At 54.3% G+C, this 27,772-nt stretch overlaps 1 protein-coding gene across 1 annotated transcript; it reads left to right on the top strand.

Annotated features, from left to right (window-relative positions):
- Nucleotides 1–140: 140 nt before the first annotated feature.
- On the top strand, nt 141–23,262 carry SPAG5 (sperm associated antigen 5). The gene is given in 25 exon segments (XM_087952834.1): nt 141–195; nt 640–1,481; nt 2,372–2,501; nt 2,504–2,553; nt 3,697–3,703; nt 4,714–4,836; nt 6,519–6,611; nt 8,349–8,462; nt 9,186–9,305; nt 9,406–9,498; nt 9,997–10,098; nt 11,036–11,129; nt 11,384–11,519; nt 13,297–13,378; nt 13,473–13,606; nt 13,710–13,875; nt 13,993–14,101; nt 14,933–15,010; nt 16,350–16,461; nt 16,571–16,682; nt 17,250–17,330; nt 17,423–17,554; nt 20,794–20,868; nt 20,958–21,038; nt 23,154–23,262. Coding segments are annotated over 25 exon segments (3,174 nt in total). The 5' UTR covers nt 141–159; the 3' UTR covers nt 23,226–23,262.
- Nucleotides 23,263–27,772: the final 4,510 nt, after the last annotated feature.

The following is a 27,772-nucleotide window of genomic DNA, read 5'->3' as shown; positions in this document are numbered from 1 at the left end:
GGGCGCGGCTTCGCGGCGGGCCTCTCTCTCCCTCCACCCCAGGACGTGACGTCACGCAGCCAATTAAGAGCCGCGCGGCGGCGGCGGTTTCATTCAAAAAAAAAGAAAAGAGCCCCACCAGCCCAGCGGCGGCCGGTCCTTCGCTCCTCCCTTCCCGGCATGGCTGAGTCGAGGCGCCCGATCGGGAGCGGCCCGGTGAGTGCGGGGCCTGGGGAGCGGGCGGGGGCTTCCCAAAGGGTTGGATCTGGCGCGGGGCTCTCGGGCTGGGGAAGTCCGCCAGGCTTAGAGCGGCCCAGGCTGGAGACCCCCCGGCCCCCCGATCTGGAGCCCCAAACATCTGGAGGGCCGCTGAATCGGGGAAGGGGGGGCCTGCTGGGCTGCGGGGCTTCTCTTCCCTGGGGCAGGCGGAGAGCGGGTGGGAGGCGGGGGCCCTGAAAGTCTTGAGGACTAGAAAGTTTGAGCCGCCTGCCTCCCCTCCCCTGCCATGGTTTCCTCCCCGCCCCGCCCCCAGGCAAACTGCTCTGCAGGGCAGCAGGGAGGGGTCGCTGCCAGCCTCCTCTCTGGGCTCCATCCCCTCCGTAATGGCAGGTGGGAGTTGGGTGTGTCCCCCCCCCTTAACCTCCCCCTGTTTGACCGCAGGACCCAGCGGCTTCCTCTGCCCAGAAGGGGCCCAATGGATCCCCCGCACCTGGTGCCATCTCCTGGACGGCTCCCCTGGACTGGCTGGAGCAGCTGCTGCCCGCTTCGCCCATGTTGGCCGACCTCCGACGAGGCCTCTCCGTAGGGAGGCCCCAGCAGCAGCAGCAGGAGGAGGAGGAAGAAGAGGGGACCATCCGGGCCCTTGAGCTCGGGGCCACGGCCAGCCCTGGATCCCCGGGCTCTCGCACAAGCCCCTCCCTGAGCCCAGCCTTGGGGCAGGACCATCGTACCAGCACGCCTGTTTCGGGGCCGTCTGCAGGAGCCTGGGCAAGCCCCCCCAGCTGCCAGGACTCGGGGCCAAAGGAGGAGGAGGAGGAGGAGGAGGAGAGCCCTGCCCCCTTGGAGCAGGCTGGGGCCATCGCCCCGCCCTGTTTGGCTGCCACAGAGGCCTCCCCGGAGGGCCAGGACTTGCCTGTCGTGGGCCAGGACCCGGGCACTGCCCGCATCTCCCTGCCAGGCTGCAGGTGCCACGGCCTGTGGGGGTCTCCTCTGAGCCTCCTGGGCGATGGGCTGGGGGTCTCTCCGGCAGGGAAGGAGCCCTCTTGGCCAGGCCCCCAAGGGACGAGCACCCACCCTCCCTGCCTCACCTGTGCCCACACCTGCATGCCCTTTGGCGGCCTCCCCCAGCAGGATCGGGGCGCTGGCGTCGCCCGTGTCTCTGTGGCCTCTGTGGCTGCCGGGACCTCCCAGCTGAGCCTGCGGGAGGCTGGCGTGAACACCTCCCCTGCGGAGAAGGCCGCCACCACGGACAGCACAGCCGAGACCGACTCCCTTCTCTGGCAGTAAGTGTTGCGGGCAGAGCCTGGGGCACAGCGGGCGCTGCCTCCCTCGAGCCTTCAAGGCTGCGGCCAGGTGGGAAACTGAGGCAGCCGTGCCAATTTCCCTCCTCTGGCTCTTGCCGGAGAGTTTAAGGGAAGGGAGAGGAGGGGGTGAGGTGTGGGTGGTGGGCAGGGAAGGAAGGCGCCCAAACTGAGGCGGGTGGTATCATGGGCATGCTCCAGTCATGCCAGGGTGCCTGGCACAGATTTATGATGGCTTTTCACCCAGCTTTGTTAACCTGTGAGGTGGGTCGACGTGCATGGAAGAGGGACTCTCCCAATGTCACCCCATTAGTTTTCCTGCCTACGTCTGAACTAGAACTCCCCGGCGCCTGGTTTCTCGCCAAGCCCCGGCGCCTCCAGAGCAAACCACCTCCTTGTTTTTACACGTAACTCTGGCGACTGGCTTGCACAAGTGGTTTGCAACAGCCCATAATTTAACTCTTGTTGTACTTTGCCATGAGGCCACAGCCGTAAGTTCTCACCCACATGACTTTAAGATGGGTAGACTGCAACCCCCAGAATTCCCCTGCTGGCTGGGGAATCCTGGGAGTTGTAGTCCATTCATCGTAAAGGTGCCGCTCTGGAGGAAGCCTAGACTAACCTGGTTGGAGGGCTTATAGAAAAGGGTCCACCTTCGTCTTGCTGAGAGCCAAGAGAGGGGCTACGTTTGGGGGAGAAGGTGGGTGGGGGTCCCCTGAAATTCCAGGACGGGTGCAGGGTTCAGTTGGAGATTCAAGGCCTCCCGGAGGCATTCCTCTTCCAGAGCCATCACCCCTTCGCACCCATGGCCTGGGGGCTGCCACCCCTTCCCCGGCCCGGATTGAGTGGGGTGGGGGCTCCTGTCTCCTCAGCTGCTCCCGGGACCAGCTGGGCCTTCTCTCCCGGGCGGAGCTGGAGAGGCGCCTGGAGAGCACCCTCATCATCATGGAGGCCCTCTCGTACCAGATCCGGGCTGCCCAAGGCTTCCGGCCATCGGCAGCCCCGTGGGGCCAGCGGACCAGAGGGAGGCGGCCACCCAGACCCCCACCGCCGAGTCCAGCCAGGTGAGCTTGGGGGGAGGAGGGGGGACGCAGGAGAGTGACCTGTGGGCTTGATGGGCAGGTCAGGCTCGTCAGTTCTCCCCTTGCTCCTCTGCTGTTCGGCCTTCATGAGGACTAGGAGGTTGTTCCTTCTGCCTGGGAGCGGCTGGGAGGGGGGGTCTCCCCGGTCCGTCTCTGCTCAAGGACCCATGATTTGGGGCCCTGGCCCCTCCCTCAAAAGCCCAACAGCTCAGGGGGATGAAGAGCTGAGACTGCAGGTCAGGGGTCTCCAACCTTGGCCAATTTAAGGCCTCTGGACTTCAACTCCCAGAATTCCCCAGCCAGCACAGCTGGCTGAGGAATTCTGGGAGTTGACGTCCACAAGTCTTAAAGTGGCCAAGGTTAAAAACCTGCTGCAGGTGAAATGAGAGGAAGATCCCTCCCCCCACCCACGAAGTGAAAGGGATTGCAGAAGTGTACAGGTACTCCTCAATTTATGACAGTTCATTTAGTGACCAGCTTCAGACTTTTTTGCACTTACGACTGTTGTTTTCAGCATTCCGGGAGTTCACTGTGATAATAATTACAAAAAACAGCCAATATGGAAAAGCTTCATTATGAAGCTTTTGCCAAAGGGAATTCTGCCCGTGGACAGAAACCATTTTCCCCGGGAGGGCCGGGGTTTATATACAGGCTCAAATATACAGTCTCTGCCCCTTTCCTGGGTCCACACTCTACCCAAGCTACATATCTCCCCTATTATTGTAGCGTAACACCTGTTTCCTTGTCCTTGGAAGCTACCCTCGTTCTCACGGCCGTGTCTTCCTGTTACGTCCATCCAAGCGCAATGGATCATTAACAGGTTTCCGCTGGCTCAGGGTGACCTAGCATCTCTCACCTGTATCTGTAAGCCAACATTACAAACCCCCTATTCCAGCCAAGAACTTGACATTTTACTTTCAAAACAGAACAAGTGACCAAACATCATGTGTCCATTAGATCCACTTATATAACTGTCCAGTAATCCTTGCACAGGTCAACTATCGGATAAACATGGAATCTCTTCTGTTCTTCATTTTCTCAGGTGTAACTTACAAGATGTAGTTTCCACATATAACATTCACGTAGTAAACATTTCGGGAATTGAAGTCCACAAGTCCTAAAGTGGGCAAGGTTGGAGACCTCTGCTGCAGGTGAAGGGTGGAGAAGCCCCTTCCTCCCCGAGATTTCTCCACTCCTCCCCTTGGAGACCGACTCGTGTTGATGACAGTCGCAAGCATCCTGGGGGGGTCACGTGATTCCTATTTATTTTATTTGTTTATGTATTTGTTGAATTTATATTGCCACCTATTCACTCAAGGCGGCTTACGGAATATAAAACCACATTTTAAAACAATAAAAACTAACAAAAAGAATTAAATAAATTAATATAGTACAATATAACAAAATCACACACACACACACACACAATTTCCTTCCCCACCACCACCGGCCCCGGCAACCCAGTCACTGGGGAAGCCAGATTCACTTAACAACCGTCTGACTAACTTAACAACTGCAGTGATTCACTTAACAGTGGCAAGATAGGTCGCAAAATGAGACAAAATTCACTTTAACAAGTGTCTCCCTTAGCGACAGAAATTTCAGGCTCAGTTGTGGTTGTGAGTCAAGGGCCAGGTGTGTTCGTGGCGGGCATGGAAGGCCTGGGGGTAGTGGGAAGGATGCTGCGACCGTCATAAACACGAGCCAGTTTCCAAGTGTCTGGCTTTTGATTGGGCGACCACAGGGAATGCTGCAACAACAGCCGTAAGTGCAAAAAAACAATCAACTCTGAAGCTGAATGGTCCACTAAGACACTGACATTCCTTATTTGCCAAGCAGCCAAATGGGGAATGCTGCCACTGTTCTGAAAAACAGTCGTAACTCACTTTTTTCCGTGCCGTTGTAACCTCGAATGGCCACTAAACGAAGTGATTGTAAGTCCAGGACTGCCTGTCCCTTCTGCCACAAAGGGGAGTCGAGGGTCTCTCTTTCCCAGGTGCTCAGGGCCGAGACAGGCCTGACAGTCCCCGTTCACTCCTGGCAGCCCCCCTGTACACACCCCACACCCCCGGCATCTGGGGTCTCCCTCCGGCTGGCCTGAGGGTCTTTTTGGGGGTTGTCTCCTTTGGCAGGCGGAGGAGCGACTCTACCACGAACTCTACCTGGACCTGCGGCTGCGCTTCCGCTCCCTGCAGGATAGCCAGAAGAACCTGCAGGGCCTTGCCCAGTGGCTGGAGGGCGCCAACGAGGAGATGGCAAGTACCCAGGCCCGGCTCAATCTTGGGGAAGGGGCTAGGGGAGGGGGGCAGGACCCTCGCTTTCCCTGTTGGGTCTCAGCTGCGCACAGAAACCCTCTACGGGTGGTCCTTGAGTTACGGCCAGTTCCTTAGTGACCGACTGGTCACGGGGTTGTCTCCCTGGGGCTGTGATGGTGAACCTATGGCATGTGTGGCACATAGAGCCATTTGTGCCGGCATGCAGGCAAAATTACCTCACTGCGCATGCACGCGCCTCACGGCTGATTTTCGGCCTCCCAGGGGCTTGAGGAAAGCCTTTGCAGGCCCAAAAATAGGCCTGTTTCGTCACTTCCTGTATTTCCGGAAATACCGGAAGTGACCAAATGGGCCCATTTTTCGGCCTGCAGAACCTTTCCTCAAGCCTCTGGGAGGCCGAAAAAGGCCTCAAGCGGGCCGAAAATCAGCTGTGAGGCGCAGTGCAGGTAAGGAAGCGGTGGGGGAGGGGGGCGTGCCCATTGCCTTCTGGGTGTGGCACGCGAGCGCGCGCACAATGAGGCATTTAAGGAATGCACTACTTTCCCCCCTCCCTTTCTGCTGGCAACTAAAAAGACCAAATGTCAGCTGCTGCTCCGTTCTACATCCAGGAAAGAAATACTTAAGACTCTTGTAATTAGAGCAGGGGTGTCCAACCTTGGCAACTTTAAGACTTGTGGACTTCAACTCCCAGAATTCCTCAGCCAGCTTTCCAAGGTTGGACACCCCTGAATTAGAGAAAAGATGTCTTTTACTGGAAGTTACTGGTAGCAACAAGAAAATTCTGAATCTGGGTAATTAGGCACGCACATCACATATATCAAGGGAGTGAAATGTCCCCCCGTCCCCCCCAAATAGTTCAGACGGTCCTTCCAATTAAAAGTTGTGAACTTCATCATGCGGACATCTCCAGGTGGTGATGATGATTAGTTGACCTTGGCTTACTCAGATAAAGGGTTGCAGTCCAGGTGGTGATGATGATTAGTTGACCTTGGCTTACTCAGATAAAGGGTTGCAGTCCAGGTGGTGATGATGATTAGTTGACCTTGGCTTACTCAGATAAAGGGTTGCAGTCCAGGTGGTGATGATTAGTTGACCTTGGCTTACAGATAAAGGGTTCCAGGTGGTGATGATGATTAGTTGACGCACTAGATAGGGTTGCAGTCCAGGTGGTGATGATTAGTTGACCTTGGCTTACTCAGATAAAGGGTTGCAGTCCAGGTGGTGATGATTAGTTGACCTTGGCTTACTCAGATAAAGGGTTGCAGTTGCGCAGAGAAAGCTAAGCAGGAATGAGAAACCCTCCCCAGGTTATACAATATCAGTTATTAACTCTTTCAACACTTTCCACCACCACCCCCGTTACTCATGGCAGCCAGAAAGAAGCAAAGGAAAGGAGGAAGAGGTTGAAGGTTGACACCAAAGGAGTTTGTTTGTTTTTTAGTTGGGCGTGGGGGCGGGGGGGGGGGGTCAGGGGTCCGAATATCCAGGGGCCCCTTGTTTCCTGCTGCAGCCTCCCTTTCCAGGCCACAGTCACTGTGGCCACTATTCCTGGAGTATGCCAGCCATGGAGGGTGCCCTGCTGGGTGGCCTAGGGGATTAATATCCGGTGGGTCACTTCCTCCTCCCCCGCCCAGCCCAACACCTCCCCTCTCCTCCCTCTGCAGAGGGCCTGGATGTCCGAATCCAGGCAGATCCAGGCCATGGTCGACGGCTCCTTCCAGCACCTCCAGGAGGACCGGAGGTCACTAGGCCAGCAGGTGAGCAACCCGTGGGGGGTGGGGAGTGGCCCTTCCTTCCTTCCTCTCTTCCTCTTTCACGCTTTCTTCCTCCATTTCCTTTCCTTCCTCTTTCACTCTTGTTCTTCCTTCCCTCCATCTCCTTTTCCCCTCCCTTTCCTTTTTTTAATAACCTTTATTGAAAATGTACAACATTAAAACACAAACAACAATACAAATGTTTAAAATGAAAGTATTGTGTATGTTACAATCCATTTTGACAGTGCTTACATTTCAATTGTTATTCCAGTGCCTATTTTATACTCCTAATGGTATTCAGCTTTGTTCGGGTATTTTCCCACATCATTGTAGTTGTGCTTTTAAAGTTGTAGCAACGTTTCGGCAGAATCTCATCTGCCATCATCAGGCTTCTGTATTGTGTTAGTCTGTGAGTCAGACTTTTACAGTTGTTTCAGTTTAAAATTTGGGGCTAGCCTATTGCTGTGCCAGAATGGTTTTTTCTTCATCCTGATTGGCTGGGAGTCTTGGTCTGTGTTTATTGGTCTTGGAGTTTGCTGTATTCTGCTTGATTGGTGTTTCTAATATCTTCTGTTTTGTGGCTTTTTTTTGTCTTAATTGGCTGGCAACATTGTGTTCCTGTATTGGAGGCTTTTAGTGCAGCTTGGCTCCGAGTAAATGGACGGCTATCATTAGTTAGGAAGCTGGGTTTCATCTGGGCGCCTGGTTGGGGTGTGTTTGAGCTGGAGGTATCAGGGGGGATCTGTTTGTGCCCAGGTGTTTGCCTGGCTAGTGGTGTGGAGATTTTTTTTGTTTGTGAGTGCAGGCTTCCAAATGATTGACAGCCTGGTGGAATCATCTATTCATGCTTTCTGGTCTTTTTTCAATCTCTATGGCTTCTCTGATGATTCTGTGGCTAGGGTTTTCTATAGTGGCTGGAGTTTTGGTGCCATTGAAGTTGATGCTATGACCTGTGGCTTCGATGTGTTGGACTAGTGAGGAAGTGTGTTCCAGCTTTTTGACTGCATTTTTGTGTTCATCCAGGCGGGTCCTTATTCTTCTATCGGTCTGTCCGATGTATGTGGCCGGGCATGATGCGCAGGGGACTTCGTATATGCCTTGGCTTTCCAGGTCAATTTTATCTTTGGGGTTTCTAAGGATGGCTGCTATTTTATCGTCTGTTTTGAAGGCAGTCTTGATGTGATGCCTGTGTAGTACCTTCTTTATATATACTTCTTTCTAAATTTTACATTCCTTATTTACTTAATTGCTTGTTTCTATTATTTATCCAATGATACCAACATTCCCAAACTGTATAATAATCTGACTCTTCCTTCTCTTTTAATTCTAATGAAAGTTTGTCCATTTCCACGCAATCAAAAATCTTTTGGATAATTAAACTATCGGCATAGAATCTCCTTTCCAACATTGTGCGAGTGCTAATCTCACTGCTGTCTTTCCCTTTCCTTCTTTCCTTCTTTCCTTCTTTCCTTCCTTCCTTCCTTCCTTCCTTCCTTCCTTCCTTCCTTCCTTCCGTCCGTCCGTCCGTCCGTCTGTCTCATCTCTCCTTTTCCTTCCCTCCCTCCTTTCACCCTTTTATTCCTCCCTTCCTATTCCCTTCGTTCCCTTTACCTCTTCTTTCACCCTTCTGCCCTCCTTCTCTTCTTCCTCCCTCTCTTTTTGCCCTCCCTCCCTCTCTCTTTTCCTCCCTCCTCTCCTCCCTCCTCCCTGGCTCAATGCCCCCCTGTCCCCCTCCTGTAGCAGAAGCAGATGGGGCGGCTGCTGGCTCGGGCCAGGGACCTGGTGCAGCACTGGAGCCAGAAGCAGCAGGAGATGGCCCAGGAGCTGGAGGCGGCCCTGAAGGCGAAGGACGCGGTAGGAGAGGCGGGCATGGGGCCCTTCTTCTCCCCCCCCCCCCACTCCCCCCCAAAGCTGAGCCTGGCTGGAAGCTGCAAGATGCCAGCCAGAGGCCTCCAGCCCTCCCCTGCAAGGACCCCTTCCACGGAGTTGGGGGGGGGGGGCTGGGAAACGCTGGGCCTGGGGCAGAATTGCAGGGGCTGTTGGGAGGGGGTTCAACCTTGGCTGCCCATCTGCTGCCCCAGGTGTGGGCCTGCGCAGGTAGTCCTTGGACCTACAATACTTCGTTGAGTGACCAAAGTGGCATGGGGCCTTTTCACACGTACGACCGTCCGGGCATCCTTGGGTGGGTGTGATGTAACTGGCTCCTCTTTATCGCAGCATCCAGAGTTCAGGTCATTAGCAGAGCTGGCTGGGGAATTCTGGGAGTCGAAGTCCGCCGGTCTTAAAGGGGCCACCCAGGGGAAATTAAATAAGAGGGACCCCAGGTTGATGTGAGTCCGTCCGGAGGTGGCGCAATAGCTTCTAGGGGCCAAGTTTGGAGCCCCCGGGCTGAACTATTGCACCGATGCGCTTAACAACGGTGGCAAGAAAGTTCGTAAAGTGCAGCAAAGCTCCCCTGGCGACAGAAATTTAGGGCTGCCTTGCGCTCGTCAGTCAAGAACCGCCTGTGTCAGGTCCGGTGGGCCTGGGGGGGCTCGGGCGGAGACCTCTCACTCGGCCCCCCCTTTTCCCTTGCAGGCCAACCTGGTCCGGGAATCAGTGCAGGCCGAAGCTGCCGCCAAGATCCGGACGCTGGAGCTGGGTGCTGAGTCCCGGCAGCGCCTGTGGTCCCAGCTGCAGGAGGCAAAGGGGCTCCAGGTGGGGGACGGGGAGGCTTGGGGGGCTCTGGGTGGGCAGGGGGGTCTGGCTTGCTCCCTCCAATGTCTGCAGCACCCTCTGCCCCCCCCACTTTTTGCAGGTGGATCTCTTGGCCGGATTGGGCCGCCACGTGGCCGAAGGGGACACCCTCGCAGCAGCCCTGCAGGCTGACTGGGCGCGGATGCGGCTGGACGTGAGTGCTACTCGCTGGACACCCCCCAGCCCCCTCCTGGAGCCTCCTGTCAACTCATGAAATATTTCTCTGGTCTTTTTGGAGTGGCCATCACAGAAAGGGAGGGGGGAGCAGTGCAGCAGCTTGCAAACCAAAAGTGCATTCCATAAATGTTTTTTCAAAGATAGTTTCTAGGTGACCGAAGTTTCTGCCGCAGAAATATCTACCTGGAGGGCCTGATGGATGGCTCTGGGCTATGGACGTGTCCCATTGGAGGATATGAATGAGGATACACCCAGAGGGATGAGGGTGGGGGGCAAAAACCAGGGTCAAGGGTGACAGTGAATGATGTGCCTCAGAGTCGGCTGCACCCAGGCAGTGCCGGCATGTTAACTCCCAATAAATCCTTTGGAAGTTTGGCTCGAGACTCAGGATTTCAATGGGGGGAACTGCTGGAATCCTGACCCCTCCCTGCGCTGACAGGGGGGCTTCTCGGTCTCCCCCACCCTCCCCCCACAGTACCAAGGCTACCGCAGCATCGTCGGCAAGTGCCTGCTGGCCCACCGGAAGATGGCGGAGGAGGTGAAGGCTGCCCGGACTGAAAGCGCCCGGCACCAAGAGGCAAGGGGCCCCTTTTTTGGGGGGGAAAGGGGTCGGGGGGGGCTGCAGAACGGACTGGGGGGGGGCTGCTTCCGCCCTTATGAGACCCACCTGGGTTGACCCACCTAGTCCTCAGCTTATGACCACAAATGGAGCCTGAAATTTCCGTTGCCAAGCGAGACAGTCACTAAGTGAGTTTTGTGCCGTTTTACGGCCTTCCTTGTCATGGTTGCTAAGTGAATTGCTGCAGGGGTTAAGTCAGCAAAGCGGTTTGTGAAGTGAGTCTCATTTCTTCTGTTGACTTTCACTGTTTGAAATTATAGCACTGAAAAAATTGGCTTATTATGACCATGTTTCACACTTACAACCGCTATGCATCCCTGTGGTCACATGATCAGGCAACTTGTTCGTATTTATGAGGGTCGCAGTATTCCTAGGGGGGGTCCCGGGATATCCCCTTTTGCAAGCCGATGGTGGGAAGCCATATCCACTTAACAACCATGTCACCCACTTAACAACAGATACGATCCACTTAACAACTGTGGCCAGGAAAGGTCGTTAGAATGCGGCAAAGTTCACCTGACAGGTGTCTCACTTCATAACACAAATTTTGGGCTCCATTGCGGTCGGAAGTCAAGGACTTAGTTGTATCCTTTGAGCTGCTTTCACGCTTCCCCTTCAATCATTCTGCATAACCAGTGTAGCTTCTGGAAGGTGCCCCCTCTGCAGGAAAGGGGTGGGGTGCATTCAGGGGGCCCCCCTCTTTTCCCCCTTTAGCAGGGGTCCCCTGGACCTCCCCCTCCCCCCCGTTGGCAAAACGGCCCCTTGGGAAAGGGGGAGGGCAGGATGGAGCAGGACCCGTATCCAGGCGTCTCCGGGCTCACCCCCTGGAGGGTCCTGCGGTCGTGGCAGACGGCCTCAGACAGGCAGGGACTACAAAGCCCATGAACGTCTGCAGGTGTGCCGGAAGCTGGAGGAGACGACGGTAGAGCTGGTTGTAGCACTGGGCCGGGTGAATGAGCTGGTGGAGACCAACACGCGGCTGGACCGAGGTGAGCCGCCCCGCGATGGGCACCAGCCTTGCACCCAGTTCAAAGCAGGCGCCGGGAATTGTGGCGCGGGCCCAGCAAGGCTGCGCCTGGAGCAGAGAAGCGGCAAAAGCTTTGCTCCTGGGGCTTTTGACCAGAGGTGGTAGGAGGCCGAAGCCGACCCTCGTTGGAGGGCAGGGCAAGACCCTTTCTAAAGGGGCGGGGGTGTCTTCCCACCAAGGGTGGGGGGGAGCTTGACCTCTGCCCTCTGCCCACAGACCTCCAGGCCGCTCTGGAAAAAGTGGCGTCCTCGGAAGAGCAGCTGGAGCAGCAGGAGGAGGAACAGCTGGCGCTCACCCAGCGGCTGCAGGAGAAGGCGGACGCCATCCAGAAGCTGCAGGACGAGGTCGCCAGGTGAGTCTTGAGGCGGCCGGATGGTGAGATGGGGGACCTGCTTGGCTGCTTTCCCCCTCCCCCCGCCCCCTCCAGATGTTTTCACCCAGCATTCCAGCTGTTGCACCACCTCCGGATGGACTGACATCAACCTGGGGTCTCATTTAATTTCACCTGGGAATTATTTATCAGCCGTGACCCCTTTAAGACCTGTGGACTTCGACTCCCAGAATCCCCCAAGAATTCTGGGAATTGAAGTCCACAGGGCTTTTTTTTGTGTGCCAAAAAGTTTTTTTATTTTTTAATGATTTAAATACATCTTTGCAAGAACAGTGTGGTTCCAGGGGCTTTACATTTTAAATCAGTCATATCTATAGTCACAAATACTACTTTCTAACATCACTTCATTATCTTATCATTTTTTTCTTCTTGATATTCTCATAAATTCCTTTGTATCAGCCTCTTTATTTTTATTCATTCTCTATCTTCCTTAATCATATATTCTACTTGTTTACACTTTAGTCTATTCATATCATTTCATTAATCATTCAAAATTTCATCTTAATTTGTGGTTATCCCTTAATAGTTCCTCTTTCCATTATTATATTTGCCTCCGTTACATATGTTTCTGTTTTCAGTGTCCTTCCTTCCCCTTAACTTCTCATTTTTATACAAATACATTTTTCGTCTTATTTTCTTTTAGCCAAAATTATCAAACTTCCTCATTGTCTTATACAAGTGGATAATAGAATGTTTAATTCATTGAAAATGGATAAAATAAGTGTGAAAATATAAGAATATTTGTGAAAATTCACAGAAAATGGAAAATGTAACGATAAGAAACTGAATAGGAAAGATAAATATGTAATTACGGTCATGTTTGCATGGAAATGTAAAAACCTGAAGCCACATTGTTCACCAAAAGAGATGTTTGTAAAAGATAAAAATAAAAAACTTTTTACAAAAAAAAAAGGAAACATTTAATTCATTAAAAATATACTAATCAAGTCCTGGGAGTTGAAGTCCACCGATCTTAAAGGGGCCACGGTTGGATTTCCCCAATCTTGGCTAAAGAGACCCCCACCCTAAATGGCCCCTTCTCACAAGGGTTGCCCCCCTTAGTTCCTTCCCTGGGGGTGGACTTGAGCCCCCCAGGAGTCGAGGGGGGCAGAGGCAGCCCCTCCCCCCCAGAAAGTATGGGGAGACTTAGGGGCTTTTGGGGAGGAAGCAGCTGTGAAGACCCTGGTCGTTTTGGGTGGGGGGCAGTGAAACCCTGAACACATTTTCCATTTCACCCTTGGTGGGTTCGCCCGTTGGACAGAGGTAGTCCCCGACTTAACGACGGTTCACTTAGTGACCATCCAGTTACAACTTCACTGAAAAAAAAGGGGTTTTTCCACACTTGCGACCGTTGTGGCCTCCCCCTGATCGAAATTAGGCAACCGGCTCATGTTTATGACGGTCGCAGTGTCCCGGGCGACGTGATCCCCTTTGGCGGCCTTCTGACAGGCCAGATTCACTGAACGACCGCTGTGCCAAGAAAGGTCATGGAACGGGGCAGAAATCCGCTTAGAGAACGGTCTCGCTTAGCAACCGAAGCTCTGGGCTCTGGATTCTGGTCGTAAGTCGAGGACCCGTCCCGGCTTTTCCACCGGTTTTGGCCTACTCCAGTGTTGCATAAACTCAGCCGGCCGGATTCATCCAACGACGGGGCAGCTTTGCAGGGGGAAGGGGGGGGGCTCTGGCAGGGAGCCCCCTCCCCTAACTTTGGCTTGGGGTGGGGGCTGCTCTTCCACAGGCTGGCACGGGAGAAGGAGCGGGCGCAGCAGGAGAGGGACAACGCCCAGCGCGACGCCCGGGAGGCCTCCGATTGCCGGGAGGTAGGTTGGCGGGGGAGCTGGGAGGGGAGGGGGAGACCTGGGCTGCCATGGGCCTTATTTTGGGGTGCCCTTCTACCCCTCTTCCCCCTTGCAGTTTCTTGAAGAGGAGAACGAGGTTGCCCGCCGCCAGCTGAGCGAGACAGAAGAAGAGCTGAAGGCCAGCCTCGCCGCTCTGCGGGAACGAAGCGGCCAGCTGGAGGACCTCAAGGACGCCCGCCAGAAGCTCCAGTAAGGGCCGGGCTCCCACCCCCCCACCCCTGCCTCTCAGAGCCCCTTGGGGTGGGCAGCCGAGCCCGACCTCTGACCTCTTCTTTTTCCCCCCCCTCCCCAGGCAGGAGCAGGAGTCCCTCCGCGCAGAGCTGGGCAGCGCCAGGGCCGAGCTGCAGGACACCCAAGCGGGACTGGAGGGGCTTTCCCGGGCCGTGGGGGAGTTGGGGGGTCTCCACACCCAGTTCCTGGAGGCCGCCGACATTCTGCAGACGGCCAGGCCAGGCGAGGTAGGAGGGGGCCCCCCTTTTTCTGGCCTTTGGGGGTGGCAACCCGGTTTTCTCATGCATTGTGTGTGTGTGTGTGCAGGGGGTGTGTGTGTGTCTCAATTCCGGCTTGTTTCCCAGGCAGCCGAAGTGGCCCCCCACAGCAGCACACGCACCCCGGCCCGGCACACCCCGTACCGCCCGGGGGTCTCCTTGGTGGAGAGCGTCCTTCGAGCTGCGTCCCAGAGAGGTGAGCGATCCTGGAAGGAGGCCTCTGCCAACTCAGGAAATATTTCTCAAAAAATATTTCAACTCATAAAATATTGCTAGGGTCCTTTTTGGAGTTGCCCACGGAAAGGGGGAGCAGTGCGGCCGTTTGCAAACTGAAAGCGCATTCCATAAATGTTTTTTTTTTAAAGATAGTAACTAGGTGACTGAAGTTTCTGCCGCAGAAATATCTAAGTGATGGAGGACTCTGGGCTATGGATGTGTCCCATTGGAGGATAGGAATTAGGATGCACCCAGGCAGTGCCGGACCTTTTAACTCCCAATAAATCCTTTGGAAGTTTGGCTCGAGACTCAGAATTGAAATGGGGTTAAGTGCCGTAATCCTGGCAACCTCCTCCGGATATTTGCCTTTGCACAGATAGTCCTTGACTTACTGAGCCCCAAATTTCCCTGGTTCAGTGAGTTTTTGCCCCATTTTGTGACATTTCTTCCCACCGTTATTAAGTGGATCGCTGCAGCTCTTAAGTTAGTTATACAGTCATTAAGCGAATGCAGCTCCTCCCCCTTGACTTGCTCAGAAGGTCGCAAAGGGGATTCCCATCACCCCACCCCACCCCAGGAACACTGCGCCTGTCATAAATACGAGTCAGTTGCCCAGAGTCTGGGTTTTGGTCATGTGACCCTGGGGGGGGGGAGGCTGCAGTGGTCGTAAGTGTGAAAAACGGCCATGAGTCATCCCTCTTTCCAACGACGCAACTTCGAAGGGTTGCTGGTGGTAAGTTGAGCACGGGTTCAATGCAAGGTCCGCTATTTGGGGCATTTTCTCCAAGAAGGAAACCTCGCTCTCTTTCAGCCCTAAAGACCCCCGGCCTCTGGAGCGAGACCACGGCCTTTATGCGCGCAGCTCCGGCGCCCCCTCCCCAGCTCTCAGGTAGGAACGGTTGGCCAGTGGAACGGCTCGCCACTGGGAGTTGTGGGGGCTCCAAAGATGGAGGTTTTTAAGAAGAGACTGGACAGCCCCTTGTCCTGACTGGAACAGGGCAGGGGTCTCCCACCGTGGCCCCTTTAAGACTTGGGGACTTTGCTGGCTGGGGGATTCTGGGAGTGGAAGTCTTAAAGGGGCCACGGTGGGAGACCCCTGGTCTGGGGGGGTGGGTCTCCTTCTTGAGCAGGGGGCTGGACTAGAAGAGTAGAATAGAAGGGGAACTTCCCAAATTTGCAGATGAGGCTAAGCTGGCAGGAATAGCCAACACCCAAGAAGACAGGCTCAAGATCCAGATGGATCTTGACAGACTCGAACCCTGGGCCCTATCTAACAAAATGCAATTCACTGTAGAGAAAAGGAAAGTCCTCCACTTAGGCCAGAAAAACCCAAAGGACACACATATAGACTGGGTGCAACTGGGCTCAATAACAGGAACCGGGAGGGAGATATTGGAGTCTTAGTGGACAAGCAGCTAAATAGGAGCCAATGTTGTGCAGCAGCAGCCAAAAAAGCCAATGCAATCCTAAAGTGCATTAACAGAGGGATACAATCCAGATCAAGGAAGGTACTAATAGCACTCTCTAAAGCCTGAGTAAGGCCACACCTATCGAGTTTTGGTCACCACACTATAAAAAAAAGGTTGAGGCTCTGGAAAGAGGGCAGAGAAGAGCAACCAGGAGGATGAGGGGACTGGAGTCTCAAACATACGATGGACGGTTGCAGGAACTGGGCCTGGCTAGTCTAGGGAAGAGAAGGACCAGGGGAGACAGGATAGCGGTCTTCCAATATTTGAGGGAGGGGCTGCCCCAGAGAGGAGGAAGGGGGGTCAAGCTATTTTCTAAAGCACCCGTAGGCCAGACAAGGAATAATGGATGGAAACTGACCAAGGAGAGATTCAACCTGGAAATAAGGAGAAACTTTCTGACAGTGAGAACAATCAACCCATGGAAGAGAAGTTGTGGGAGCTTCATCCCTGGAGGCTTTCAAGAAGAGACTGGGCGGCCATCTGTCAGAAATGTTGTAGGGTCTGCCGCTTAGGCAGGGGGTTGGAGTAGATGACCTACAAGGTCCCTCCCAACTCTTGTGATTCTGCTAGTTAATGAATTAATCTGTGGGCGTTGTGGGTGCGCCATCGCTGGGGATTTTTAAGAAGAGCAAGGGGGCTGGGCTAGAAGACCTCCAGGGTCCCTCCCAACTCTCTGATTCTAGTTATTCTGACTCCTTGCTGGGGGGGGCAACCCCTTTTCCTAACCTCCTTCCCTGACCGGACTCTCTCTCTCTGCAGAGATTAAAGACTCGCTGGCCGCTCACACCCAGGACCTGCGCCTGGCCGTGGAGCAGCTCCACCTCCTCGCCAAGGGTTGCCGAGAACACCTAGGAGAGCTGCGGGAGCAGAGGTGAGCATTGGCAGGGGCGCTGGCTGGAGGGAGGGGCTGCAGGGAGGGTCTCACTAGCCCTCCTCCGGGGCGGGAGCTGCCCTGCCCTGAGCTCCTTTTCTCCCGACAGTTTGCAGCTGGAGCAACAGCTGCAGACCTCGCAAACGCAGCACCAGGCAGAGATGGACGCCGCCCAAGCCGCCCAAATGAAGCTCAGGAAGGTGCTGCACATGAAAATCCAGGTGCGCCGGGGAGGGGGCCGCGTGGCCTGGGACACTCTAGCCCTCTGCTGTCCAAAGTGGGCAACCTTTTAAAACAGGGGCCTTCAAACTCGTTGACAGCGTCAATAAGACTGGTGGACCTCAACTCCCAGAATTCCTGAGCTCACAGGACTGGAGGAGGGATTCTGGGAGTTGGAGTCCACAAGTCTTATTGACGCTGTCAATGAGTTTGAAGAACCCCTGTTTTAAGACTGGGGACTCCAACTCCCAGAATCCTCCAGTCAGCAGAGTTTGTTCTGGTATGTTTTCTTTTTCCTTTGAAGTTTGTATTTTGATGTTGTGATTAAAAAGTATTTCAATAGAATGCAGTCTTGGGGGGGGGGGTTTAGCAGGGCCCTTCCCAGCTGGGATTCTCAGAGAGGCCTCCAGAGGTCATCTAGCCAGGCCACCTGCATCCTGGCGCACTCCGTCTTCAGCCCTTGGAAGGGGGGCAGTTGGGGCCTGCTTGTCGTGGCCCCCCAGCCACACAAAGGTTGGGCAGGCTTCGGCTGCCCCAAAGACCCCCCACCCCTTTCTCCCCACCCCCAGAGCGAGAGGGAGCTGCAGGAGCTGCTGCGCCAACAGGAGGGGGAGCAGTGCCAGCTGAGCGATCAGAAGAGGGAACTGGCGGTACGTGACTGGGGGGGGGGGGCAGCTTGGGTTATCGGGCTCCCTGCCCTGCCACGCCAGCGACCAACCGGCCTTTCTCCCCTCTCCCCCAGACCCTGCGGGAGGAGGTGGCCCAGCTGAAGCTGGAGCTCCAGAAGTCCGAGACGGCCGCCACCACTCTCTGGGAGGAAATGAGTGGGAGCCAACGCCCCGACGCCCAGGAGAAGATCTGGCTGCGGCAGGAGGTGCTAAGGGTTGGGGGAGGGGGGGCGGGTTGCACCGGTCCTGGCTCTGGGGACCCTTGCTCTGGGGCTTAGGTTCTCGGGGTGCCCTCCTGTCTGGAACACAGGTGGGTGCCAGGCGAATCAAGAGGTCCAGGCAGTATCAGATGCTTATCAAAACGGATCGCCCGCTTAAGCTCCCTACAAGAATCTGGCCAACTAACAGTCGAGGCAAGTGAGCGGAAGATAAGAAAGGCATTCAAGTTGGGCTGGACTTAGATCTCTTGCGGGCACGGAGGGACTCGAGAATTATTTGGCGGCGTGACTACCTCTAGGACAGTGGTCCCCAACCTTTTTGTACCAGGGACCAGTTTCAAGCAGAAACACTTTTTCAAGGACCGGGGCGGGGAGTCTCGAGCCAGGAGTTTGCTGGCAGACGCCATTACCTGACCAGGTTACATCTGATGTTGTTACCTAGTCGGGTAATAAAACGCCTGCCAGCAAACCACCAAGTTCAGGAGCGCCAAGGCCTCCTCATTGCAACCCTGAGCGACAGATATTCTCTTCTATTGGGACATTTAAAACGGAGGGTTTCAGCTGCAGATTCAGGAACTGCGCCGGGCTGAGGAGCGCCAAAACTGAGCGCTGGGTGGCGGCGGCCCACGGCCTCGGCCCTGCCTTCTCTCAGCCCCATCCCTCAGGTGTCTCCCTCCTCCTCAGGTGTTCGCCTTCTCTCTCAGTCGCTTTCTCCTCCACCAGCCCAGGAAGCAAAGAAGCCGGCAGGGTGGCTTTTCCTGTCGCCGCAGCTCCCAAGCGCCGCTCACCCCATTTGCCGCTGGCGCAGGTTCAATCCAGTGCTTTCAGTTTTGCTTGCCTGCCTGCCTGCCTGTGCCTCGCTTCTGGTTGTTTGGGAGCAGCTTCGCTGATAAAAAGAGGCGAATAGTTATTATTCTCAGCCAAAGCTGCTCCCAAACAACCAGAAACGGCGGGAGGCAGGCAGGCAGAACGGAGCACTGGACTGAACGCGCCGGCGGGGGGTGGGGGTGAACGGGCGCTGGAGGAGCTGCGCCGACAGGAAAAGCCACCCTGCCGGCTTTTGAAGCAGTTTCTTCCTGGGCTGGTGGAGGAGCGAGAGAGCGACTGAGAGAGGAACGAGGCGGAGGAAACCGAAGCCACTGAGCCGGAGAGCAGGACAGGCTTTGGTTGCTTCCTCCCTCCCCTTTCTCATTTGTGTCCTTGATCCCTGATCCCAGCAGCATTCACCGAAGGCGAAGAAAGCCGCCATTTTTTAAAATTTTATTTTCTTTTGCGGCCCGGTACAGTGATCCACGGACTGGGACCGGCCCGTCTATGCCCGGTGGTTGGGGACCCCTGCTCTAGGAGACAACCCAGGAGCAACACACAGCACACGGAGACTTAGACATTAACAGTGGCTTAATATATGACAGGTATATACAGACAATGTACACGTGGTAGGCAAAATACCTTTACAAGTGAACTTTTCTTCTTCCTAACACACAGAGAACTTCTGCCCTGAGCACTGGCCCCAAGGAAAGAGAACCCCACCCTCTAATGGCTGCCTTTTATCTATGCACCACCTCTTAAAGGGGATCTTTACTCTCCAGCCTTAAAGGGAAATACCCATATACTCTGCTGGATCACTCTTGTTACATCAGCCAGACTTACATCAGCTTCACAGCATCGTGCAGCTACTCACTGCTGGTCAGTTTCTAAATCTTAATACCTTAGAAATTATGACCCCCCCTCCATTGGGCTCAGCCTGGTCATCTCCTACCCTATGGCTGTGGACTTCAACTCCCAGAATTCCTCAGCCAGCCTTCTGGGAGTTGAAGTCCACAGGTCCTAAGGGGGACATACCTGCCCACCTCTGGCCTGGAATCTCTTATCTAGATGTTCTGACCCGAACCTGGTTCCAAGGAAACAAACACGAAACAGAGGTAACAGCAAAACCTTCTAAGGATTCTTTACGAATTCCGTTCCTTCCTGGTTCAAAGGCTGTTTCAAACTCATTGTCTCTGATGAGAACGAGCCTTGCCAAGGGGGTGCAAGGCTGCCAAGAACATGAGATAAAGTTGCCAAGAGGCATTTCAAAGAGTTTCCAAAGGCAAACTAAGAGAGTCCGAACGTCCACAAGACTTGAGTGCAAAAACTTCTTTGCTTCCTGCACAGAACTCCCGATTCTCAGCTGGCTTTTATCTCTTAAGGGAGGGGCCATCACCTTGCAGCCTTACTCCCGAGTTGCCCGTGCTGCTGCAGCTTCTCTTTCCTTCGAGCAGCCCTGTGTGCATGCGCACAGGCTCCTCATGGTCCTCTTCCTCACTGCTGCCAGCCTCCACAACCTCCGAAGGCAGCACTCCACCCCCTGAGGGTCCTGGCCCCATCCCTGCCTCACACGCAGGCCCCTCACCTGAGTCCTCGCCCTCTGAGACCTCAGCCGTCCTCACCTGCTGCCGGCGAACCACAACACTAGAACGAGATGCTTGAACTACTACAGATTGTCTCGACTTGCAGCACTGAAAAAAAGTGACTGACGACCGTTTTGCACGTTGAAGCATTCGGACACTTGGCAAGTAACTCACATTTACGACGGTTGCAGTGTCCCGGAGTCACGTTTAGCGACCTTCTGACAAGCAGATAAAATGAATACAAAAGCCAGATTCACTGAACGACCCTGTGACTAAGTTAGGGGATTCACTGAGCAACGGTGGCAAGAAAGGTCGTGACAGCGAAACAACCGCCTCGCTTAGGAACCGAAATTTGGGGCTTCCATTTGTGTTGACACCCTGCCCTGGGACACCGCAAGCGTCATCAATTCAGGCCAGGTGCCCAGCATTCGAATTTTGACCTCATGTCCACGGGGTGCGACAAAGGCCGTATGTGTGAAAACGGGTCGTAAGTTTCTTTGGTGCCATTGTAACTTCAGGGGTCCCCAAACTTGGCCCCTTTTAAGACGGGTGGACTTCAACTCCCAGAATTCTCCAGCCAGCAGAGCTGAAGTCCACCCGTCTTAAAGGGGCCAAGTTTGGAGGCCGCTGCTTCAGACGGTCATTGAACAAATGCTATAAATTCTGCCAACGTGGAATCTCTTTCCTGTGCAAACAGCTTGACCGCCTGCTAAATCGCGGTCAGTACCAACCACAAGTCCTTCCAGGCTCGCGGAGCAGAGCGGGCACTCTGCGCATGCCCAGGTGCCCCCTCTCTCCAGGCTCACGGCCGCTTCTCACCCCTCCCCCCCCCCACAGGTTGGGAAATTAAGGGAGCTGCTTCTGCAGAAAGACAACGAGCACACAAAGGTCCTGACCGGCCACGTGAAGCAGGTAAGTGTGGCCTGGGGTCCCCCCCCCCCACCTCTGGGCCAACCTTCGGCTCCCGCCCTGACTGCCCCCTCTGGGGGTTGTGCCCACAGGTGAGGGGCCTGGAGGAGCGGCTGTGCCAGGCCCAGCACCGGCTGCAGCGCCAGCAAAAGGTGGAGGCGGACCTGAAGCAGGTGAGTGTCCTGGGGGCAGGCGGACATCCAGCCGAGCAGCAGCCTGACCCTGGTTTTATTCCGAGAAGGGCCGGAAGGAGCAATTGGTTTGGGGACAAATGTTGAGGTCTCTAGCCCGGGTTCCAATCCATTGGGACGCCTAAGGGGCTAGTCCTCTTGTTTTGAGCGGAGTTGGCACCTACCCAGTAAATTAAAAGCTCCATGTAGGGCAGGGATATCCAACCGTGGCCACTTTTGAGAGTTGTGGACTTCAACTCCCAGAATTCCCCAGCCAGCATGCTTTAAGGCCTCTCACTCTGCAAACGCCACTCTCTTCTAGCACTGATGATGTTCCCTAGTTGGGTCATGAAACGTCTGCAAGTAAACGACCAAAGCTCAGAGAGCCCCAAGGACCCACAGTCCTTTCTCTCTTCTTCTTCTTCTTCTTCTTCTTCTTCTTCTTCTTCTTCTTCTTCTTCTTTCTTCTTCTTCTTCTTCTTCTTCTCTTCTTTCTTTCTTCTTCTTCTTTCTTCTTCTTTCTTCTTTCTTCTTCTTTCTTCTTCTTCCTCTTCTCCTTCCTCCTTCCTCCTTCCTTCCCTTCCTCCTCCTCCTCCTCCTCCTCCTCCTCCTCCTCCTCTTCTTCTTCTTCTTCTTCTTCTCTTCTCTTTCTTTCTTCTCTTCTCCTCTTTCTTCTTTCTCCTCCTCTTCTCTTCCTCCTCCTCCTCTCCTCTCTGCAAACCCCACTCCCTTCTACAACTGATGATGTTCCCTAGTTGGGTCATGAAACTGCAAGGAAACCACGCAGCTCTCCTCCACCTCCTCCTGCAAACGCCACTTTCTAGCACTGATGATGTTACCACGAAATGTTTGAAGAAACCACCCAGCTCAGAGAGCATCAGGGACCCCACAGTCCTCCCTGCTTCATAGCTGGCTGGGGAATTCTGGGAGTTGAAGTCCACAAGTCTCAAAAGTGGCCACGGTTGGATATCCCTCAAATATCTCCAAGCTTGGAGACCCCTCAAATAGACGATTCTGCCCAGAATCATAGTGACTGTTGTGGGGGGGCAAGATTTAAACAGCAGCTGGATGGCCACCATTTGGGGATAGGAACAGGAGGTCTAGACCAGGGGTTGCCAACCTTTTGGACCTCAGGGACGCCCAAACTCCAAATAATTTTAAATCCCAGGGACTGCTAGCTGGTTCTGTGGGTTTGGCCTAATTTGTGGGTGTGGCTTGGTGGTCATGTGACTGGCTGGGCATGGCTTGTATGTAAATATTATAAATATTTATATAAATATTGAATTTTTTATTTAAAAAAGAGCAGCTTTTACCCAAAATCAGGCCAAGCAGGCAGGCAGGCTGAGTTGCTCCCAGAATCACAGATTCATTCAGAGATCTATCTATCTTCCATTGGCTACCTGAGTCTGTCACATAAGATTTGCTTGCCGTGAGTCTGCACTGAATAACAGAACCTTCAGTCCTAAGGGAGATTCGGCTGTGCTTAAAAGCAGAGCTGAAGATCTAAAGACTAGCTGGAAAGCAAGAAATCCCACCATTTCCTGCTTCCTAGCTAAGCTAAATCTGGCACAGCAGAACAGCTGATGGTCGAAGGGGGGGAGGAAAAATAGCAAGTTAGCAGGCAAGTTTGCAGGGTAAGGAGTGAGTGGGCGGGGAGGGTTCCCGCGGGCCATGTGGGCAGTGCAGCCTTGTGTTTCTGCGCAGCCTGGATTAATTGCTTTGGGGGGAGGGTACTCTGGGGGTGAGATTTCTCTGCGGCCCACCAAAATTTTCTCACGGCCCACCAGTGGGCCACGGACCGCTGTTGGCAACCTCTGGTCTAGATGACCTCCACAGTCCCTTCCAATTCTTACTTTCTGAGATTCATACGCTCTCTTCCACCTGCTGGCTAAGGGAACGGCTGCCACGACCTTCAGCCAAACTGGCAGCTTTCCGAGCCCAAAACGCCTGGCCGGCCAGCCTGACCAGAAACCGTCCTGCTGTCAGCCCTGGGTTCAAGACCCCCGGAGAGAAGGGTGTTCCCCCACACCCCACTCCCTCCCCCTCTTCTGTTTCTCACATGGTTGTTGCAGGCCGGAGCCCAGTGGCCTGAATGTAGCTCTCCTGTTTCCTCTCCAGGCCCTCTCCACGTTGCCGGCTGAAGTGTCCAGCCTCGCTGAGATCCAGCGCCTTTGTGATTTGCTTGACTGAAGAGCGAGAGTTTGTTCACCTTTGTTGTAAATACTGCTTTGTTTGTAAGGCTTGGGCAGTTTGTCTCTCTGCTTCCAGCGGTGACGTCCTCGGCTAAACCAGGGGTCCCCAACCTTGGCCCCACTTTAAGACCGGTGGATTTCAACTCCCAGAATTCCCCAGCCAGCTACGCACAGGATCTCCTGCTTGAGGAGGGGGCTGGACTAATGGACCTCCAAGGTCCCTATGCTATGCTGACTGGGGAATTCTGGGAGTTGAAGTCCACCGGTCTTAAAGTGGGGCCAAGGTTGGGGACCTTAGAAGCTTATTTGCTAGAATTCACCCCCTGTTTTGCTCAGTCCTGGCTCCCTGCTTGGCCAGAGAAGCTCCAGAGACCGTTAGGGCCGTGGGAAACGATGTGTGTCCACCCCATCCTATCCACCCTACCCCGCCCCTTTGGGGGCCAGAGGCTGCCCACCCCACGCATCCCATCTCTGGAGCCTTTAACAGCATCACAGGGGAGAAAATGAGAAATGCTCTGGTTTGGCTCCCTTTGGACGCTCCCTTTGGACGCTCCCTTTGGGGCAGGGGTCTCCAAGGGGGGCCACATCGAGCATAGCTGGCTGAAGGAGTCTGGGAGTTGAAGTACACACACACACACACCGACCACGTTTGGAGACCCCTGATTTTAGGGGCCCCGTTTAGTCGGGGCTAAAAGACCCCCTTCCCCTCCTCCCCCCTGGTCAGACTAACCCAGCCTTCCTTGCAACCAGGATGTTCTAAGAAAGAGATTGGGGAAGCGGGGGAGGCGAGGGGCCACAGCCCAGAGTCTTGCCTGTGTGAGATTGTGGCTAAGAAAAACCACCAGGATTCAAAGTTGATCCAAGGAAAAAGGCTTTATTGTAGCATTTCTGCAGAAACGGGTTCCTGCCCTGGCAGGTGGGAGGAACGAAAGGCAAAGCTTAAAGGCTCTACTCTTATACCCAAAACTACCCCCTACTACCCCCCAGTATACAAATGGCTTGATTTACAATCTATCTTTCAGGATACAAGTTACATTTTATTATCTTTCATGGTACCTAGCTCGTAACAGCCACTTCTTTATCCGGTATCTGGCATTTCAAAAGCATTCCAAAATGTGTGATAGTTCCCAGCACTTCAAAAGCATTCCAAGATCAGTTCTCATCAGTGCTTGGTACTGCCTTTTCTCACTTCAAAAGGAAAACCTCCCTTTTTCATCTTGAGTTTTGAGTCACAAAATAGATACACTTCCCACACCTGGGAAAAGGGAAGGCAGCTTGTGGGTGGGGGCTGCAGAGGGGTTTCTGGGGCCGGTGGGGGTGGAATCACAGCTATTTGCTATTTGGGGAAATAGCACAGCCCCCCCCTGCTGTCCGCAGCCTAAGAAGCCCCCGGATGCCCTTTCATTGGCTGGCACTTTAAGTGGGGTGGGTGAGGGGTCTCTCCCTTAGGGCATCGACCAGTTTCCTTCTTTCAAAGGGGGTGGGGTTTACAAACCCAGCTGCCTGTCCCCCTCCCCGACTTTTTCCCTTGGCCTCCATCTCTCCCTTGGCATGCTCTGATGCCCCCCCCCACTTCTCTCCGCTGGGTGGGTGGGAGGCCGAGTGGCCTGGCTTTACTTGGGACCCCTTCCGGCTGCCGCTTTCTGCCGCTTTCTGCCCCTGAGTGGTGGGGTCTGGGCCCCCTCCCCAGAGGGGGGGACAGGGGCTTTGGCAGCTGCCTTGAGGGGGTCTGCTGGCCAGAGGAGCCCCCTCCCCTCCTCCTGGGCACGAGGCCAGCCCCCTGCTGCTTTGGCTGGGCCGGACTTCGCAACTGGCACGAGTGATAGAAGCTTTTATTTCCCACCCAACCTTAGTAAAAATCAGATTTATTCTCTCCTTTCCCCCCCCCGCCCCCTCCTTCCTCTCTCCAACAATTTGGGCCAATTGTAGGCCGCATCCAAGCCCATGTGAGGAGACCCCCCTTTCCTGCCACCTCCAGGCCCCTCCTGCATTGGCTGTTTCCCTACTCTGGGTTGGCATACAACTGCTTGTAAACACTGAGCAGAGGTGCCCAGGGGTTTGCCTAAAACAGGTGGCCAACGCTGGCCCTTTTTGGACTGGTGGACTTCCCCTCCCAGAATTCCGCAGTCATCTCCAACCTTGGCCCCTTTAAGCAAAGCTGGCTGGAGAATTCTGGGAGTTGAAGTCCACAAGTCTTAAAGGGGGCCAAGGTGGGAGACCCCTGCCCTACTCCAATCAGGCTTCTTGGGACAGGGATCCAAGTGCAAAGTTTGATCCCAGGTTTAATGCACGAAGAGCTGCTTCTGCGGTTTGGAGCCAAATGCAGGCGGTCCTCGACTTTAAGCGGGTTAACTTAGTGACCAAAGTTACAATGGCCCTGAAAAAAAATGACTTATGACCGTTCATCGCCCTTATGACCGTTGCAGCATCCGTCCACCATCGCGTGATTTATATTCAGGTGCTTGACAACGGACTCTCATTTATGACGGTTGCAGCGTCAATGGGGAGACCAGATCGGCTTAATAACCGTGTTCCCTGACTTAACCACTGACCTATGTTCAGTGATTCGCTTAACAACTGTGGCAGGTTACGTCGTAAAATGGGTCAAAACTCATTTAACTAAGTTCTCGGCATAAATTTTGGGCAGAATCACAGTTGGAAGTCGAGGACTACCTGTCTGGGCCCCATTTAAATCACGAGTCTCAAGCCAAACTTCCAAAACTTCAAAAGGATTTATGGGGAGTTAAACTGTCCGGCCCTGCCTGGGTGCAGCCGATTCTGAGACGCATCATTCATTGTCACCCTTGACCGTGGTTTTCCCCCCACCCCCTGGGTGTGTCATAATTCATATTCTCCAATCATCCACAGCCCAGAGTCATCCATCATGCTCTCCAATTAGAATTTTGCCTAGTTAGTTACTATCTTTGAAAAAACATGGATGGAATGCGCTTTCAGTTTGCAAGCTGCCCCACTGCTCCCCCTTTCTGTTATGGCCACTCTAAAAAGGCCAGAGAAATATTTTATGAGTTGACACACTACGTGTGTCTGCTGAATTCCCCAAGACTTGTGGCAGGTTATACAGGTAGTCCTCAACTTATAACCATTTGTTTAGTGGAAGTTACAACGGCACTGAAAAAAAACTGATTTTGGGCTGGTTTTCATACAACTGTTGCAGCAACACACACACACCTGATCAAAATTCAGCCCCTCGGCACCTGGAGTGCCCATGTGACGGTTGCCGTGTCCTGAGGTCACCTGATCCTCTTTTGTGACCCTCTGCCCAGCAATGGGGAAGCCAGGTTCACTGAACAACCGCATGATTCACTTAACGGCTGTGGCAAGACAGGTGCCAGGATTCCAGGGTTTGCCTTAATTAAATCATGAGCCAAACTTCAAAAAACTTCAAAGGATTCATTAGGAGCGACATGCTGGCCTGGCCTGCGTGAAGCCGGTTCTGGCACAGGTAATGACACTCACCTGTGACCTGGCTTCCCCCTCCCCCTGGGTGTGTGCCATAAATCAACTTCTCCAATTAAACACACGGGCTAGGTGTCATCTATCACGTTCTCCAATGAAAAGTTTTTTCAGGGCAAAAGCTTCCGTTGCAATCTTTTTCAAGTTAAAGTTGGAATTAATTGGCCGTGTGCTTCTCCAGTCCCTCCCCTCCCTCCTCTTTCTTATGCCAACTTGGAAACAAGCATAGGAATGTTTTACAAGTAGACATCAGGTTGTAAAATAGGGCAAAACTTACTTAACTGTCTTGCAAAGCAACGGACGTTTTGGGCTCCGCTGAGGTCATTCAGTCGAGGCACATTGCAGTCAGACACACCCCTAAAACTAAATCAATGTTTTATCAATAAAAAATCTCCAGGGGACGTAATTCTGCAGGAAGGGAGGCCAGCCCTCAACCCCCCCTTGGGCAGAGTTCTGTTTTCAAGGCCTTCGGGGGAACTTGGAAGCAAATTAGACTGGCATCTTTGGTGTAGGGGGAAAAGCCCCCCCCATCTCTTGGAGAGAGGTTTAAGGATTGGCCCAACCAGGCAAATACACCTGATGGGCCCCCTTCTCAGACAGGTGACCCTGCATTAGACGGGTGCCCCCACCAGCAGTCTGAATGATGCCCAGGAGCAACTGGGCAGTGCCCGCCGCAGAGGTGGGGGACCTGGGCATCAGCCACAACTGCAGCATGGCACTAACTGCTGGTGCTGGGCGCCCGCTCACCTGGGCAGGTGTTGAGAAGGGCAAGGGGCGCCCTGGCCAGGGGCAGCTTCTGCAGGAAGGGTGGCAGCCGGTGCACGGGGCAAAGCCTCTGCTTATGCCCTGGTCTGGGCACTCCCGGTGGAGGGGGGGGCTTATGGGCATCACGTGTCCCCCCCCCTCCTGCTGTTGTTGATGGCCTCGCTGGTGCCACAGCCGCAGGGCAAGTTCCCTTCCTGCCTTTTGATGGCCAGCAGAGCACAAAGAGACACACAAAAGCTGCAAAGGCGCCAGTTGGACCGGGAGCCGCAGTTCCATCCTAGCACAAGCCCCCCCGCCCTGTCCCCC

The sequence above is a fragment of the Notechis scutatus genome, chromosome 1 (genome assembly GCF_049901735.1).
Source record: "Notechis scutatus isolate UNSWTSFEM ecotype Mainland chromosome 1, rNotScu1.2, whole genome shotgun sequence".
Taxonomy (NCBI): Eukaryota; Metazoa; Chordata; class Lepidosauria; order Squamata; family Elapidae; genus Notechis; species Notechis scutatus.
Note: the sequence above shows the minus strand (reverse complement) of the source record. Positions and strands in the feature narration are given on the sequence as shown.